General features: G+C 44.8%; 1 protein-coding gene across 1 annotated transcript in view; it reads right to left on the bottom strand.

Annotated features, from left to right (window-relative positions):
* Window positions 1-19,250, bottom strand: part of PKHD1 (PKHD1 ciliary IPT domain containing fibrocystin/polyductin) — a 394,719-nt gene that overhangs the window by 288,963 nt on the left and 86,506 nt on the right. The window contains exons 34-35 of the mRNA XM_032796706.2: window positions 11,378-11,591; window positions 6,019-6,169 (exon numbers count right to left, since the gene is read on the bottom strand). Coding sequence (XP_032652597.2) covers window positions 6,019-6,169; window positions 11,378-11,591 — 365 coding nt within the window. The remainder of the gene's footprint in view (window positions 1-6,018; window positions 6,170-11,377; window positions 11,592-19,250) is intronic.

Here is a 19,250-nt window from a genome sequence, read left to right as displayed (position 1 = left end):
GGTGAGGGCTCCAGCTGGAGGGGGTGTGCTCTGGGGTGGGGCCAGAAATGAGGGGTTCAGGGTGCCAGAGGGGGCTTCAGGCTGGGACAGGAGGTCAGGGTGCATGAGGGAGTGAGGGTTCCTGCTGTGGGTGCAGGCTTTGGAGTGGGGCTGGGGATGAGGGATTTGGGGTGCAGGAGGGGGCTCCAGGCTGGGTTCAAGAGGTTTGGAGTGTGGGAGAAGGTTCAGGGCTGGGGCAGGGGGTTGGAGTGTGGAAGGGAGTGAGGGCTTCGGCTGGGTGTGTTCACTCTAGGGTGAGGACAGGGATGAGGAGTTTGGGGTGCAGCAGGGGACTCCGGGCTGGGACCAAGGGGCTTGGAGTGTGGGAGAAGGCTCAGGGATGGGGAATGAGGTTGGAGTATGAGGAGTGAGGGCTCTGGCTGGGTGTGCATGCTCTATGGTGGGGACAGGGATGAGGGGTTTCAGGTGCAGGAGGGGGCTCTGGGCTGGGTCAGGGTGTTGGGGTGTGGGGTCTGAAAGGGAGTTTGAGTGTGGGAGGGGGTTCCGACCCATGCCAGGGGGTCAGGGTGAGGGCTTTAGCTGGGCAGTGCTTACTTCAGGTGGCTCCTGGTCGGCGGAGCAAGAGGGCTAAGGCAGGCTCCCTGCCTGCTCTGGCTCAGTGCTGCTCCCAGAATTGGCTGGCATGTCTGGCCCCTAGGCAAAGGCGTGGCCAGGCAGCTCTGCGTGGTGCGTGTTGCCAACACCTGTAGGTGCCACCCTGGAGCTCAGGGTGGGGGTAGCATATAGAGCTTCACTGACAGCCCCTGCACCTAGGGGCCAGACGCGCTGCCCCCTTCTGGGAGCAGCACTGAGCCAGGGCAGGCAGGGAGCCTGCCTTAGCCCCACTGCACTGCTGACTGGACTTTTAACGGTCTGGTCAGCAGAGCTGACTGGAGCCACCAGGGTCTCTTTTCAACCAGGTGTTCTGGTTGGAAACCAGATGCCTGGCAATCCTACGCACTAAACAAGTGACAGGGCCAGCAGGGCAGGGCTCTACAGAGGTGAGTGAACAACAGCACCAGAGATGGGGAGCTGTAGGGAGTGGGCAGGGAGGTCAGAGACATGTGATAAGGGAACGAGAGAAAGTCACAGAGAGCCAGCAAAGGAGAGTGAGTGAAGCAGGCAGGAGGGCATGAGCTATGGGAGCCCAGTAACCCCTCACCACACAGCCCTGAGACCAGATGCACAGGGGACCATGAACAGCATTAGCCTGGGGAGTTCTGGCAGCCCCTGAGCCAGGGACAAGGCGGCAAATACTGTGAGGATACCTACAGCTGGTTGTACAGAAGATTTTCTGGTTCAGTCCTGAGGCAAAGCCTTGTGTGAGCAGTGCACAGTCCAGATGATGGTGGCCCTGCCTCGCAGCAGGCAGACGAGTGCAGAGCTCAGAGGTCTATGGGTTTTCCTTTTCAGGCTACCCTTGACTATCGCTTCCCTGGTAAGTACTCAGCTGGTGCATTCACCTGCTTTGGAGGTGGGTCTCTTTCATTCACTCAAGCATACTGGGGAGCAGCATCTAGTGACCTTTCAAACCAGGGCCTCTGTTGTATGGGAAGACTTGGGGTTTGCACAAAAAGAGGAAAGGGGGAATCAAGACATTGCTGTGATCATGTGTGTGGGAATCTGAGAGAAGCCATAACCAGGTGGGCAGAGCATTATTCCCATCACATACCCTTCGGGAACCATCAAACCAAAGAGTCATGTTTCAGTACCCCACAACAGAGACTCTTACTGTAAAAGTGTTTTTGTATGTGTGTACTCATCTAGAGTAAATACTTTTAACATGCCTGTTCACCTGGGTGTGGAAAGTAGTGTAAGGATTGCTTCAGTATATTTTACCAGCTTTCAACTGTTTAGTATATTCTGAAACCTGCTAAGTTTTCTCCCATTTTTAGGTTGTTCCTGAGGAAGATAAATCTGTTTTCTTTGATTTGACGTTTTGCCTGTGCCCCTTTTTTAACACTTTGATTCAAGATAAAGCTACTACTCCAGTTAGGGATATGTTACTTATTGGGAGTCTGTAGCAGATGAGCGCGCTCTGCCTCACAGATGGATCTGACATGAGTAAGAGGAGTGACTGGGGAGGAGGTACTGTGAAGAGAGAGCAAAATGATTTGGAAGCTTTTTCATCATAGTTTCCATTGTTCAGGCTCAGTCTGGGGTTTCACAAGCAGCTATGAGGTCCCTCAAGAGGGAGAATAATTGGGCTGCAGCCTTAAACCCAACCCCAGAGTATTCTGGAGACCCAGTAGGCAGGGACCTGCAGGTGTTGTTTCACTGGGTAAATCAGAGAAAAAAGTCCCTTGGAGTTACTACTATCCCAACCATCCTACAGGCAGGGAACTAAACCTAGCCTGTTCCTCTGGGCAATGCTGGGAGCAGGGAGATACAGGCTGCTTCTCATCCCACCAAGATAAATCAGAGTGAATTAGGGTCCCATTTAAAATACTCCTGCCCCTAACCCCATTACACTTGGAATGCCCTTTTTGAGCTGATCAGTAAGAACTCCATCCAAGACTACATCAAATCCCTCTTCCAGGCCATCCCTGCTGTGACACCTACATGGAATCAGCAAATCCACAACAGTTTTGCTTACACGTCAGTAGAACTGACTGGTAGGAAAATGCTGAAGATTTTTCCAGGAAGGATATCTGACATTTTTCTCCCACCTTCATGCTTCATTTGGAATCAGCTGATTTAATTTATCAATAACTGTTCAAATCACTTGGCACTTATATTGCCCCCATCACAGTCTAATGTATCATAGATTCATAGGGTTGGATGGGACCTTAGGAGATCATCTACTCCAACCCCCTGCTTAAAGCAGGACCAATCCCCAGCTAGCCCCCTCAAGGATTGAACTCACCACCCTGGATTTAGCAGGCCAATGCTCAAACCACTGAGCTCTCTCTCCCCCCAAATGTAGTTTGCCGCACAATGCCCCTGTAAGGTAGGGTGCTGGGCAATGCTATTATCCCCATTTTAAATATGGGAAACTGAGGCACAGAAAGGCTAAGCAACTTACCGAAGGCACAGGAAGTCTGTGGCAGAGCAGGGACTTGAATCCAAAACTCAAGCTTGTGCCCTAACCACTGGACCATCTTTCCCCACTAAAGAAATATTTGGAGCCATCATGAACTACCAAATTGTTTAACTGCTGCCCGGCAACCCCATGACCGTATTTTTATTGCCCTCGTACTGGCCATTGTTTGTCACACTTCTTTGTTGCATCTTGCCTCATATTAAATTCTAAGTTCTTTGGAGCAGGGACTGTCTCCTACTATGTGTCTGCCGAGCACCCAGCACAATGGGACCCTGTTCACAACTGGGGCATCTAGGTTTTCCCATAATATAAATAAGATAATTGTTATAATGGTCCAGCTATTCAGCTGGAGTATATCAGCAGACCATGAAGTCTGTGCAGCTACACAGATTTCCAGCAGATGAGGATCAGCCCCAACCTCTGCAAAGTGATTTGAGATCCTCAATTGAAAGGTGCAATGGAAGTGTAAGGTCTTACTATAAAGAGGCAAAGTCCTGTTACTGCTGTGGTATGTTGTGCTGCTTGTTAATAGTGCCATTATCCAAATACACAGGGTGCTGTTAATGCATTTTACTGTCTGGTATTGAAGCTGGGGACCATTATTTCCAGTGGAAAGGCAAGGCCAGTTCACATGACATGATTTAAACCTCTATCGTGAAGCATGCATAAGCTGCAGTGGGTCATAAATCTTAACAAGATGCTGTCAGCTAGAAAGGGACCAAAATTAAAACCATTTATCTGAACTCCCCCACCCCTATCACCCCACCAATTTGGGGGAAATGGATAAAATGAAGCCTACTTCCAAAACACCTCTGGATTCATTAAGCAGACCCCAAACCCAAGCATCCCTGTTTCTGCACAACTCTCCCCGCAGTTTGTTCAAGCCACGCAGGACTTCATGATTTTCACTATGCTGCACAGCATAGCCACTAGCAGGGACAGAACGTGGATCCTCCTCTTGCTCCCAAAGCGCAGGCCTCAAGCACTTGAGTTAAAGAACAATCTGTTTGCAGTGCTGGGACTGCAGAGTCTATCACACACAGTTGTGTGTGTTATGGAGCAGGCCTGATGCCATCCAGTAGCACCCAGTAGCTCATATACACCATAGCCTGTGCTTTATGATACATTTGGGAATGAGTTTTGCATTTCATTTAGGGGGAAAAAAAAAACAAATAAAAAGAGTAGCCACCAAAGATTGGTCCGAAGAGGTCACCCTGCTGGCCCCACAGCAGTGCTGACCTGAAACATTTTCCCTTAGCTGTGCAAACTACTGGTATTATGTTTAGTCAAGCTGATTAACAGATGAGGAAATAAACAAAGCAACAAAAAGGGGGAATCATCCTGGCCCCTGCAAAGGGCTAGAAGCCCAGGGAAATGTGGTTACCAGCATGAAAGTGGACAACATCGACAGGGTGGAGAAAAGGTCTTACGTAGCCTTCTAGAGGCCAACACTCTAGGTCTAGACTGAGTCTTAAAACAATGACCAATAACAAAATTAAAGGTTTCAGAGTATCAGCCGTGTTAGTCTGTATCCGCAAAAAGATCTTTTAACACTTTCTTTTAACAAAATTAACATGTTTTAAGGGAGTGGAGAGTAACGATATCACTTTAAGAGATTCAGCATAGCAATAACCCTAGCACCCTTCATCCAAAAGAGCATTACAAACAACAGGCCAAATTCAGAGAATTTTGACCCAATAAGGACTTCAGAATTTGGTTCTATATACATACAGGAATCATTAGACCACAGCAGTGCAGTTCCTTCTGGGGTGGAGGGCATCAGCTAGATGGCACAATGCATAACAATAAGGAGGTGGAAATTTCACCAAGGACAGCAGAGTTAAAAGTTACCACAAAATCTTTAATATCAGCACAGAGCAAATAGGACCTCTGTTTTCTAGGTCTCAATGGAACCGATTACCTGATACTCCGTTTTTCTGAGGATTTATCAAGCATAAAAGGCACCGCTGATGCTGCTGAGTGGATTGAGGGGTCTGCCTCATCTCACTCACACCAGTTTTTACACGGCTATAACTCAACTGACTCCAAAAGAGTTACTCCTGTATTACACCAGCGCAAATGGAAAGTGAATCAAACCAGTGTTTTGCAAACATGCTTACACAACTAAGCCATTTCACCATCATGAGAACAGCAGCTCTGAACACAGCCTGACACTCCCATGCAGTCTGTTTGGGAGATTCTGAGCAAATAACATTTAGGGTGAGTGTAGAGGTGAGGGGATATTTTACATTTACCAAACTCTCCACACCACCTGCACTTCAGCAGCTATGATGAATTTGTTTCATCTATAGTGTTCTCTGCCACTTCACACCCTTGAGATTTTGAAGGGAGAGCAAGAAAATGGCTCTCAGGATTGCAATTAAAATTGAGGCAGTTTTTAAAAGGGGCGGAAGGGATAAATTTTGTTCTCTGATTATGACGCTCTCTCTCTCTCTCTCATATACACTGACCCATCTTTCAAAGAGCAAACAGGTATAAACAAATGCGTCAAGAGAGATTATTTGGGCCGAACCACTGCTTAGTGTTCAGGCTCCAAAGGCAACTTAGAACTCCTAGTCTCCTGAGCTGGGATCTTTGACAAAGGGATGTAGATAAGAGGAAAACTACATTAGGAACAGAGCTGGCATTTGTACATAGAAAGGGGAGTCTAAAAAGAAAAAAAAGACATAAGCTATAAAGGAAGTTAAAGGAAACAAGGCAGCCCTCATTTATATTTGATCAATATGTGATTAACCATAGTTAACCATTAATTCATCTGCTGTGCATTAGAACTACTGTTCAAAGTTGGATAGCATTTAATATTATATATTGCCACTGCTCAGCCTAAATTGTTTTTTTTCCCTTTAAATGTACACAATATTACAAATTTAATTTTAAGCTGTTTGAATCAGTCTGTAAAAAAGATTTGATTATACCTGAGTGTTCTGGCCCCAGTTTTTCCGTATCTCAGTAATCTTGGCGGTAATTGGCTGATTAGCTCCCTCACACTCCATCTCTGCCTCAGTTTCCATGGTAATGTTACAGGAGCTATTATAGATGAGAACTTCATCTCTTTCCACTTTAGGGCTGAAACGAGAAGGGAGGTTAAATAGGGTGTCATCAATCTTAATGAAATGCAATTATTTTTACTCTTATTAATCATTGCAAGCCATTAGCTTGTGGCAACTCCTGCCCGCCATTTGTCAAACTTTGCAAATTTCTGTAATTTTGTTTCCATTCTTTTATTGTTTATTTGTCCCCCCACACACACCCTTTATCTGCAAACCCTCCTGATGACAACACATGCAGTAAATATCTCTCCGTGATGCCTTTCAGCTTCACAAAACAGTTATAAATGCTAGCAAATGCTCTTCCAGGACCAAGGGAAGGAGGTAAGTGCAGAGAAGGATTAAGGAATTGCCACTGTGAGAGTCAAAGATGGAAGCATACCCCAAGCAGGGTTTATCTGGATCCCCCCACCCCGCTTTCCCTATCTTATTCATACTTAGCAATGGGGAATGAATAACTTGCTACTCCCTTAGGGCAAGCGGAGAAATTGGAAAACCACACAACTGGCTAACTGGTCCCTAATTCCAACTGTGAAAAAATGAGCTCATTTAGGGTTCCAATTCCTGCTCCCCAGCTGATTGCAATGATGCTTTGTTGCTAGCACTGGAACATTAACTTAGTAAATTAATTAAACTTACTTAACAGCCTAGACTAAGCAGATTCGATATATGTGCCAGTTATACGAAGACACTTGCTCCAAAGGCTTCTGTCACACAGAGAGAAGAAGGAGCAGCAAAGGTAATAGATAAAGGGAGTTCTTACTGGGTCTTATTGCTGACAGCTGCTCAGTTTGGTAACATTCTACTATGGGGCGCTGTGAAGGTCTGGTCCAAAGTCCCTTGAATGCAATGGAAAGCCTCCCAGTTCACCTAACTAAGCTTTGGATCAGACCCAGGAAGTAGACATCCCATTTTCATGTCTGGCTGCAATTTGCATTCCTTTCCCCAACTCCCCTCCTTTCCTGCCCCCAAAAATTCAATGAATTTTGTTTGTGGATTTGTGTGTGAATTTAGATCTGATTTCAGAAAAATGAAGTCCCCAGTTTATCCACAAACCCATCCCAGCACAGCGAGCAGCAGCGCTAGCCAACCTCAACCCAAAGGCAGTCTATCTCAGTCACCGTACCTATTACAAAGAAGACAACTTAGTCTCTGGGCCTGATTCTCCACCACCATTCATCTTGTGTAGTCATTTATACCAGCTCAAAAATGCTTACCACTCTGAATTGGTCATATCATACACCCATTGTACACAGGTATAAATGGTGACACAAAGTACAACGCAATGGCGAATCAAGCCTTCAAAGTCAATTCAATCTATTTGGCAGTGGTTTTCACGATGCGGGTATCTAGTCACTGGGAATCTGGATGGAGACAACCAAACTCTTTTCTCAGATCAAATTCAGAAATAACAGGTAAGAGTTTAAGCTGATGTAACTTACATGATGGGGGTGGAGGGCTAAAAAGAGATAAGCTACAACATTGTTCTATGGTGCACCTCAGGCTAGATTGACAGAAGGGCGAAAGCGGGCTAGTTGCTTACTCCAAGTGAAATCAACCCATCTGAAAATCTGACCCTTAACTTGCTTGGGAGTACCAAGATCCCAATCAACTGATGAACCTGCAGTTTTCAAACCATGCCATGGTTCAAGGAGACAGCAGCCATGGCAGTGGGTTTGGAGGATGTCTGTGTTATTGCCATTTTTTAGCACAATAGGTGGTGTATTAAAGTCAGAGTTGCGTTAACAAAAACCGTTGCAGGTATCGGAGCCATTTTAACAATGATTTTGTATTTATTTATGTAAATAAATCGTTCCCTCCACCATATCAATAGCAGAAAGTCAGCCTTAAGGAACAGCATTAGCTTCATGATAGCAACACTTTGAGAACTATTCTTGTCCTGTACAGTAATTCAGTTGGCTGCATCATATTTTGTGATGCAAGGAAAAAATGTATCCTTTAAAGAGCCAACATTTGTATGGGGAGATGGCTATATCCAATGCTATAAACAAACTATGGGCTGGATCCAGCTTGCATGGAGGTCAATGGGGCTTTCACAAGAGACAGGAATGGGAGTTTAATCTGATTTTACATTGGGAATTAATTTATAGGTAATAGACACACTCTGTATGGTCCTGGGTTAACCACAATGGTAACAGTTACTTCATTTCTGGGCACCTCACTGCTGGACACTGATTAACAAAGTGGCGGGCTTAAAGAAGTGCAACAAAAATAATCAGAGCTGGAGGGACAAACTGAAGGTTAAGGGTCACATCCTGATCAATTGCCAAACTTGCATTCTGTTCAATGAAAGCTGGATTTGGCACTAAGAATTAAACACATATGGGTCTGACAGTCCTCGTGGTTACACTAGTGGAAGTCAGGAGTAAGTTCATTGAAGCCAGTGTGAAATTGGGGTTTGAAAAGACGCGATCACAAGAGGAAGACAACAGTTAGAGCTGGATAAGGAATGGCTGTCAAGTCCCACAAAAATTTTCACAATTTTGAATATTTTTCTCATCCTGAATCTGGATAAAAAGCCAAAATATCGAACACTTCCACAAACAGATCATCAGGAAAAAAAAAAACAGATCAGATCAAAATGTTTTGGTTCATTAATTTCAGAAGCTTTTCTTTCAAATTGTGACCTTTTTTAGTTATTACCTTTTTAAAAGTATAAATTAACTAAAATTTAGACACAAAGTCATTTTGAACAGGAAAATTAACCTTTTTTGTTTTGAAAATGTTGAAAAGGGTCATTTCAACACATTACAATTTTGGAATTGGGAGATTCTTCATAACTGACCCTTTCCCACACATTATTTCGGGTTCCACAAATTAGCATTTTCCAACAAGCCAAGTTTTGTCAGGAAACACATGACCAGCTCTAATAACAAATCTATAATACTGGAAGTGTAACCTACACATCTCCTGGGTGTGGTTTTCTGTCCCATCTGAAAAAGTGGCACTCAGACCACTTAGGCCTGGTCTACACTGGGCAGGGCGGGGGGAGAATCCACCTAAGATATGCAACTTCAGCTACGAGAATAGCGTAGCTGAAGTTGACGTATCTTAGTCGCATCCTCACGGTGCTGGGTCGACTGCTGCTGCTCCCCCGTCGACTCCGCTTCCTCCTCTCGCCACGGTGGAGTACAGGAGTCGATGGCAGAGCGATTGGGGATCGATTTATTGCATTTACACTAGATGCGATAAATCGACCCCCGATAGATCAATCACTACCCGCCGATCCAGTGGGTAGTGTAGACGTACCCTCAGAGAGAGAGACTGAGTCTGTTCTGCTGCCGTAACTAACAGTCAGCTAGCTTTTAGCTCATGAAGTAGAGGCTCATGCATTTAGCTCCTGAGGACCCAGGTTTGATCCCATCCACTGACAACTGGGGTCTGTTGGTGCTACATAAGCACCAAATGGAGAGAGGAATTATTTAGCATAGTAAACGGGGATGTGAACTTGCAGCATTCCTACTGTATTTTCCACTGCATGCATCTGATGAAGTGGGCTTTAGCCCATGAAAACTTATGCTCAAATAAATGTGTTGGTCTCTAAGGTGCCACAAGTACTCTTTGTTCTTTTTACTACAAAGTTAGGTTGGCTTAACTTAATTACTCTAGGCTGTGAGACAATTCACACCCTGTGCGATGCAGTTAAGCTGACGTAAGCCGTGAGATAGACACTGCTGGGTCAATGGAGAGGGAAATGAGGGTAGCCCCACCTTTTGGGACATTTATAACTAGACTGGACAAAGCATGCCATAAAAGAACTATATGAGTTGGCAGGGAGAGAGACTGGATGACCTCAAAGGTTTTTTCTCCCTTTCTGGATTCTGTGAGCCAAACACTGAAGCCCTGACTATAGACCTGATTCTCCAGTGCCTTGTGTGGGCAAACCCACTAAAGTAGGGATGGTAGGCTTGATTCTTCTCTGACACCACTGCAAACCAGGCCTAGAGCCACTGGAGCATCCACATCGATGGAATTACCCAGGTGTAAACCACATATAAAGGAGAGAAGAATCAGGACCTTGTTATTTATTTGTGTCTGTTAAGTGTCTAGAATAATCTGGTGCTATGTAAATCAGAAATAATAAAAAGCAATGGCACAGATCCTTAGCTGGTGTAAATGAGTATTAGCTCCAGGATCTGCCCCAATGAATCTGATTCCCTTCTGACCATACTGACTTTATACAAATGTAAATCAGTTGACTCCAAGGAAGTTACTCTGCTTTATACTGATATTAGCAAGAGGAGACTCAAAGCCCAGAAACCTCAAACCAGGCTATTTTCATGTGGCTTGGGGTTTTGAAAAAAACATTTACACAATGGCAGTCTTGTCCTCCTTGTTAAATGCATAGTGTAACGCCTGCTGCTCTCACCATGGGGTTTAAGTCCCATTGATTAACTTGTATCTCGCAACAGGAGAACATGGGGCCAGATCTTCAGCTGGTGTAAATCAGAATAGTGCTACTGATATCAGTGGTATGATGCCAATTTACATCAGCTGAGAGTTTGGCTCAGTTTACAGAAAATCTTAGGCCAATAACCTGGTTATGGTCTGTTTATCTATTTGGTTAGGAAGAAGGACTTAAAAAAAACAAATGGAAAAGTTTCATTCCCTTATTTTTTTTTTCTCTCCACCCCTCCCCACCCCCACCACAAACTTACAGGACTAAATTCTTTGCAAGTGTAAACTGGCATAATTCCATTAATGTCAATGAAGTAGTTCCAATTTACACCAGCAAATTTGGCCCATGTTTTCCAAAGCCTAAAGCTACAGTAACTATCTGTGCACCCTTGTTGAGTAAACAACATACAGCCTGCCAGATCCTCTGTGACTTTTTACCCATGAATCTCTTTGGAGAGGTGAAGGGGGGAAAAAATCCCTTCTGGTTTTCATAATGACTAATCCTTTTCCCCCTTGGCATTCACCAGATGTTGCTTTGGATCAGAAGATAAATATTAAAATCTAAAGAGGAACAAAGCAGGCTGTTTACTAGATGGATTTTCTGAGGTCTTTTGAATGCTTTAAAAGATGTGGGGGGCAGATGCTTTGATATGCATGCTGAATGGATTTCACAACCCAGTGGAGCACACCAACCTAGGAAATAGAAATCCACCTTCTCCATCGCCCAACTCTGCAAACACTAAGAGTCTTCTGAGAGACACTGAGCAGCACCAGGCCCACACTGCTGTGGGATAGAGCCAGGGCTAACCTGAAAAAGAGGCCAGCAAAAAGCGCCTGGGGTGAGTTGACTTTTGTCTTGCTATCCAGCAGGGAGTCGTCATCACACAGGTATATGTAAGGCCTGGCTCCTGCTAGGCTGTACGCTCCTGCGGTGATATGGACGTCACACTGGACATATGTGGTCCCAGCTCCTTTGCAGTCTTCTGAAGGATGGGTCAGGCCACAGAGAACAGCCAAGGACGCTGCAAAGGCGGAAGGAAAAAAAAATACTCATCCACATAAGCATTGGCACTGATGCAAGTTAGAACCATATGCTGTGTCACTGAAGTCAATGCTATTTTGCTATTGCCTTCCATGGCAGAAGGGTTGTGATTATTTTCCGAGCCTAACCCTTTGGGAACCACAACCCTCCATTCTCACAATCCATGTGATCTATTTATTACTCTGCCTGTTGGGTTTGATCTCTTTTATTTGTGTGGATAATTATGATCCTTTGGCAGAATCTATCCAGATGCTCTTTAGAATAAAGTGACCCCTTGTGGGAGACAAAAGCAAGCAGTGATTAGCTAAGGGGACGGCATAACTGCTGCCTGGAGGAGATGGCCATTGTTTGCTTGCTTCACGCCAGCAGTACAGTATGTGCTCAGATCCTCGATTGTTCAGCAGAAAGGGAACATTCTCTACACTATTGTTCCTGTGGCTGGATCTGCACTTCATGAAGAGAATGTTGTGTTCAACACACTGCGGGTCAGAGTGGGCTAATGCAATTAACCTTTCACCGTTTGGAGACCGAGGTTCATTGGGGAAAGCTGTTGGGATGGAAAGCACAAACTGACTGTGAACCTTTCACCAGGAAACATTGTCTGGTGATAAAGTTCATTGCAGATTTCAAGCTCAGCCCTGGTTCAGTGAAAGCATCAACAGAGCTTTGCAGGCTTTTCAAAGGAATAGATTTGCAGTGGATTTGGAGCTTTTGCTTGGAATCTGTGTGAAACTTGAGGTTTTGCATGACTTTAACTCAATGGTTTGGGGGTTTTATTAATTTGCTTTAAGAGGTTTGTTTGTTTGTTTTTTAAAGCATAGGTTTTGTGAGCTGAAAGTCAGGTGGGAAGAGGTTTATGGGCCTACAGGAATAAAAACCAGAGAACAAAATTCATTCAAAACCTTGAGGGTTTCATATAGCTCTGGGAGGATCTCCACTGAGCTAGCACTCATGAAACAATGAATAGCTGAAAGGAAAGATGGTCTTGTGCCAGTGATTGTTGTTTGCATTTCTATGGCTCATCAGAGATCAGGACCAGAGCTGGTTGGGATTTTTCAGTGAAACTTTTTTGTTGTTAAAAATGTCGATTTGTTGAAACTGAAATTTTCACATGAAAGGACCAGCTTTGACAAATTTCTTGACTTGAAAAACATGTTGAAAAAAGATTTCCAAGTTGTCCCCTTCAAAACAAAAAATTGTTCAAAAGGACTTTTCAGTTTAAAATTTAAGCTAATTGTACTACAAATAATTATTTTAATTAAAAATGGAAAATGGAATATTTTGCAATGATCAAAACACAACTCTTGATTGAGCCCAAAAAATTCAGTTTGTCAGTTCACAAATTTTTTTTTGAAATTTTGACTTTTAATCCAGAGTTGGGATGAGAAAATTTTCTAAAATCTGAAAAACATTCATAGGACAGGGAAAGCATTTCCTGCCAAGCTCTAAGCAAGATACCATTGTTCTAGGACCAGTTCAAACACATATAAACTAAGCAATCCCTGCCTCAGAGTTTATCACAATCCCGGCATAAAACAAGAGACAACAGGTAGATAAGAGCATTGCCGGCAGATCGAGGGAAGTGATTATTCCCCTCTATTCGGCACTGGTGAGGTCACATCTGGAGTATTGCGTCCAGTTTGGGGCCCCCCACTACAGAAAAGATGTGGACAAATTGGAGTGTCCAGTGGAGGGCAATGAAAATAATTAGGGGGCTGGGGCACATGACTTATGAGGAAAGGCTGAGGGAACCAGGTTTATTTCATCTGCAGAAGAGAAGAGTGAGGTGGGATTTGATAGCAGCCTTCAACTACCTGAAGGGGGGCTCCAAAGAAGATGGAGCTAGGCTGTTCTCAGTGGTGGCAGATGACTGAACAAGAAGCAATGGTCTCAAGTTGCAGTGGAGGAGGTCTAGGTTGGATATTAGGAAAAAAACTATTTCACTAGGAGAGTGGTGAAGCACTGGAATGGGTTACCTAGGGAGGTGGTATAATTTTCATCCTTAGAGGTTTTTAAGGGCTGGCTTGACAAAGCCCTGGCTGGGATGATTTAATTGGTGTTGGTCACCAGCTGAGAAGGAGGTTGGACTATATGACCTCCTGAGGTCTCTTCCAACCCTACTCTTCTATGACTCTATGAAGACAGAGCATAAGGTAGCAGTAAGAAAATACTGATCAGCATAAGGAACAGTGATCAAAGCACACCAGCTGCATAACCATTGTTAAGGTTTTTTAGACATCATGGCAGAGGAGAGTTTTCAGGAAAGATTTTAGGAAGAACAATGAGGTGGCTTTGCAGATGTTTACATGGATTTCTTCCCAAACGTGAAAGGCTGCATGGTAGAAAGCACAAAGATGCTTGTTTAAAAATGTACTAATGGGTGATGGAAGCTGGGTTCATTAGGAGTGGAGATAAGAGTAATCAATGTCTTGATATTGTTATGAGAGACGATGGGTATGGTGCAGAGCCAGAGTCAGGAGTCAGGCCAAGATTCAGAGCCAGAGTTGGGTGGGGCACAGAAGCAGGGACCTGGAACGAGGCAGGGATCAAGAGTCAGGTGAGAGGTCATGGTCTGATGTAGCACTGAGTGATGTAGCACTCAGCCAAGGATTCAGGGGCATTGGTCAAAATGACAGGGATCATGAGATAGTGTCTACGGTGGGTTTGAAAGGTGGTCTTCCACTTCTCCCCAGCTCTAATAGCATTCTGGAAAGAAACTGACCTTTAGTTTGTGCCAGTGGATAAGAGTATTATGGAGGGTCAGCCAAGAAATACCCAGGATCAGGGGAAAATGCCAGGAGTGAATAGCACTGAACTGAAGTGTCTTTTGTGCTCTTCGCAGGGCTGGCTCCAGGAGCCAGTGCAGGAGGCAGGTGCTTAGGGCAGCCAATGGAAAGGGGTGGCACGTCCAGGTCTTCAGTGGCAATTCAGCGGCAGGTCTCAGTCCCTCTCGGCAAAAATGCTGGAGCCAGCCCTGGCTCTTTGATGGTGACTTCCAGATGTACAGTCTCTGTGTCCACCAGATAGGAGAATGAGGGAACTTATCAGCTGTCTCTGATAGGTCCAGAAACGGCCTAGGCCTTAGGGGGATCTGACCTAAGTCAAGGAGGGGCTTCTGTGGAGGGACTGGAAGGGATCACGCCAGGACACATACTCGTCCAGTAATTGTAAATGCGGTGTTGGCTGGCAGAGTTCAGCACGTGTTCTGGATAGGTCCATGGCTCAAAACTCAGGGAAACATTTTGTCAAGGTTCCCTGGACAGCCTCATTTTTAGGGCCTGGACTGACTTGTTTTCCTGGGTCTCTTAGGTTTGGATTCCTCATGCAGCAACCAGAAATACAATGAACCAGTTTGCCACAATAGAAACACAAGATTGGCAGGCCAAAATAACCTGCAACTGCTTGACTTGAGAAGCAGGACTTGATAGCGGGAGGCATGACTGCAACAATCCTCTCATCTTTCTTCCCACTGCCCCCACAATCAGTTATCAAACCAGGCCTCTGTTGCTCTGGACCAGGGGTCGGCAACCTTTGGCACACAGCCCATCAGGGTAATCCATTGGTGGGCTACGAGACATTTGGTTTATGTTGACCATCCGCAAGCACAGCCCCTGGCAGCTCCCAGTGGTCGCGGTTCACCATTCCCAGCCAATGGGAGCTGCAGGAAGTGGCTCAGAAGCTCCCATTGGCCAGGAATAATGAACCACGGCCACTGGGAACTGCAGGTGGCAGTGCCTTTGGACAGTCAATGTAAACAAAATGTCTCACGGCCTGCCAGTGGATTACAGATGGGCACATGCCGAAAGTTGCTGACCCCTGCTCTGGATGGATGAGTGTGTCTGAGGGAGAAGCAAGAACAAGAGGCAGCATTGGTTCCTGAAACAGGGCCAGCTATAGGCACCAGCAAAGGAAGCAGGTGCTTCGGGCAGCCAATGGAAAGGAGCGGCACTTCCGGGTCTTTGGCAACAATTCGGCGGCGGGTCCCTCCATCCGTCTCGGAGGGAAGGATCCACCACCGAATTGCCACTGAAGAATGAAGCGGCACAGTAGGGCTGCCATCGAAGTTCCGCTGATCGCAGCTTTATTTTATTTTATATTTTTTTCACTTTGCCGCTTGGTGCGGCAAAAAAAACTGGAGCCAGCCCTGTCCTGAAACTTCAAAATTTGCAACGATCCCTACTGAAGCACTCCAAAAAGGCAATGACAGGTCCTGGCTCAGGGGACGAAGTGGCTGGTTGGGCCTGAAGGACATTGTTCTCTGCACAGAGCTGATGGACTTGCTCCTATAGTGCCTGATTCTCAGCAACCAGCTATGCTGTTTTATGCTTTGTTGTATATTGATCCTCTGCCTTACAAGAGATCACTCCAACACTGGGTTAATTTACAAACTCTAGTTTTATTGTGGCTGCTTACAATATGGCTTCTTCAGCCTCATGGCTTCTCAGACAGTTACCTAGGAGGTGCTGCTTTCAAGCAGTTCTCTTTAGGAAACAGTATACTGTATGAAAGTGTCTGCGAGCACTTTCATATTGTTACATCCCTTCTCTTTTAAAGAAAATTGTCAAATACCCCAGGAATAACTGATAAAGTAACCTAATTCCAGTTACTTGACAACTTGTGCAACTCCACTTGGGAGATACTAATGGTTAAGGATGCAAATGGGAATCAGTTTGGCACCAGAGGTATTCCAGAGCAGTCTGACCCAAGTATTGGAGGGCTTGATGGGAATCTGGACAATAGCAATTGTGTTGATAGTGGGAGAGGATGATGATCCAGAACAAGCTCAATGAGATCATGACTACACATTTTTCATATTGCATTCTGTAAAAAGTCTCTCTTATTAACAGATCTGTTAATATGTCCTCAATTGTAGGCATAGGGGAATGGCTCCATTTCAAAACTTTGATTAAAGTCTTTGGGTCTATGCATATTCTCAGCTTTTCAGATGGTTTTCTTACCACCACAAGACTGCTTTTCTGGTTTGTATTCTTCTCTACAGATGAATAATTCCACAGTTCTGTAAGCTCTGCAGTTCTTCTTTCAATGGCTGTCATAATGCAATGGGTACTTTCCTTTTTTTGGCAATTTAACTGGCTTCACACTGGTGTCAATCTATGTTTTATAAACACCATCTTAACTGTCCATCTCCCTGAAACATATCTTGATACTCCCACTGTATCATCTCCTAGTCCAAGGTAATATCATCCAATGTATTTTATTCATCTCGCTATCCACTTTCATTATGTTCTGGAACTGTACTTTTATCCGGTTCATGGCTTAGACAGTCTTGCTGCCCAGAAGCAAAAGTGCTGTCTCACCACCTATGACCACAAAGTCCAGTCTGTATTTTTTCCCTTGGATTTCCTAATTTAAGTTTACATTTCCCCAATGGGTTTTAATGTGATCTGGTTGTACATTGTTAACAGCTGGTTGGTCTCTTCCAACCATATGTCTGGGTTCACCAGACTGTGGCACACGGTATAACATTATCCCAATCAATCTAATTGAAATTGTATCAGGTTCTTCCCAAATAACCTGGCTGCATACAACTGTTTCTGGTGCTTACGAGGGTCTTCTTGCACTATGTTTATCATCTGTTTGGTCACTCATACAATGTCCTCATACTCATTGTTGCCCTTTTTAGTTACTTCGCGTACTTTGGATTTGTTTTTCTTCTCTCTGGGGAAAAAATAAACACTTGGCTGCAAAATGATTAAATTTTGTCAGAGATATGGCATTTTTTCCTCACAAGCTAGACACTTTTCTTTCTGTCTTTCATGGTGTCTCCCACAGTATTGACATGTGTCTGTAGCATTGTCATCTACTGATGCTGGATCTGGTTTTGATTTCTCTTTCTTATGTATTGCATGGACAAAGCTTTCCCCCAAAGTCAAGTCCATCTCATATCTGGTCACACTATCCGGTCTCTTATCAAGGAATCTTTAATATTTCCAAAACTGCATCTGGCTGCTAGCATTTTTAAATCAGTGCTTTATTCATCTATATCCTCTCCAGCTGCTTGATCCCAAGTCAAGAAATGAGATCTTTCCACCATTTCATTCTTCCTGGGGTTAGAAAGAGTACCAAAACAACCCATTATTCCTTTTAAGGTGTGCTGAGCTTGGGAAATTTCCACACACAGTCTTACTTACCTCTCTCCTTTTTTTCTCCAATCAGGTAATGAAACCGTTTTATTTTCACAGTATCTTCATCATCTTCCAGCAGGGTTAAATTCCTCTTTCCAGCTCATCCATGCCAGAACTAAATTCTTCGCTTGCAGGTTTAATGTCCCAAGAGGCTTCAGACCCTCCATTTTTCAGTTATCGGCCTTGTCTTATATTCTGCTCTCTGCAATGCAGCTCTGAATGGTCTCCTCACTGTCTAAGACAGGGGTAGGCAACCTATGGCACGCGAGCTGATTTTCAGTGGTACTCACACTGCCTGGGTCCTGGCCAGCGGTCCGGAGGGCTCTGCATTTTAATTTAATTTTAAATGAAGCTTCTTAAACATTTTAAAAACCTTATTTACTTTACATACAACAATAGTTTAGTTATATATTATAGACTGATAGAAAGAGACCTTCTAAAAATATTAACATGTATGACTGACACGCAAAGCCTTAAATGAGAATGATAAATGAAGACTCGGCAGAGCACTTCTGAAAGGTTGCTGACCCCTGATCTAGGACTTGATTACCACTGCCACCATGTTTTAGGCTTCATTGTGTCTGGATCATCTGCTATATAAGATCTCATTCTGACATGGGATTAATTAAACTTCAGCTTTTCCAGCCTACTGGCTTCTCAGACAGTACCCAAGGAGGTGTCATTTTCAACTGTAGGCTGTGCAACACTGTCTGCTAGCACGATGAACTTACTCCTGTAGTGCCCGATTCTTGATGATCAGCTGTGAAATCCCTGCTGCACAGCTTGGTTATCCATCTGGATGTGCTTAATGGCTCATGCAGAGCCAGTGCTCCTTGGGATAAGGGGCCAGACCTCCTCAGAGAGGTTGGTTTTCCAAGCAAACTGCCATGGACCAGGAAGTAGGCAGTCAGTCCTAGTGGTCAGAGCAGTGGTGGTCAAATGTAGTCACCAGAGCAGGAGTCAGGTGCCAGAGCCAGGGTCACAGCTGCAGATGGAGCCAGGGGAAGGAAGGGGGCACAGAAGCAGGGATCTGGAACAAGGCAGGAACCAGGCAAAGATCAGGAATCAGGTGAGAGGGCAAGGTTTCATGTAGCACTTAGCTAGGGATTCCTCTATTTGCTCCAAGAACTTCCTGTGCCTCCTTCTGGCTTAAGACGAGACCGAGTCAATCAGAGAGGCCAGGCATCTCCTCCAATTAGGAGCTCTGGGATCTGTGCTTCTAGTGAGCTGGGTCCACCAGCCCACAATTCCCTGCTGGTACCAGCAGTCTGAGGACTGCCTGGGGACCCATCAACCCGCATTCAAGACCCAGGATCTCTCACAAATAAGTTCCTTGGATAGATAAGCAGCAAGAACAATATTAAAAATAAAATGAAACTCACATGCCATGACTTAAAAAAATATTCACAGTTGGTGGAATCATCCAAAGGCTCTGTGTGTGTGTGTGTGTGTGTGTGTGTGTGTGTGTGTGTGTGTGTGTGTGTGTGTGTGTG

This window comes from Chelonoidis abingdonii, chromosome 3 (assembly GCF_003597395.2).
Source record: "Chelonoidis abingdonii isolate Lonesome George chromosome 3, CheloAbing_2.0, whole genome shotgun sequence".
NCBI lineage: Eukaryota > Metazoa > Chordata > Testudines > Testudinidae > Chelonoidis > Chelonoidis abingdonii.
The sequence above is the reverse complement of the archived record's forward strand: the minus strand, read 5'-3'. Positions and strand labels throughout refer to the sequence as shown.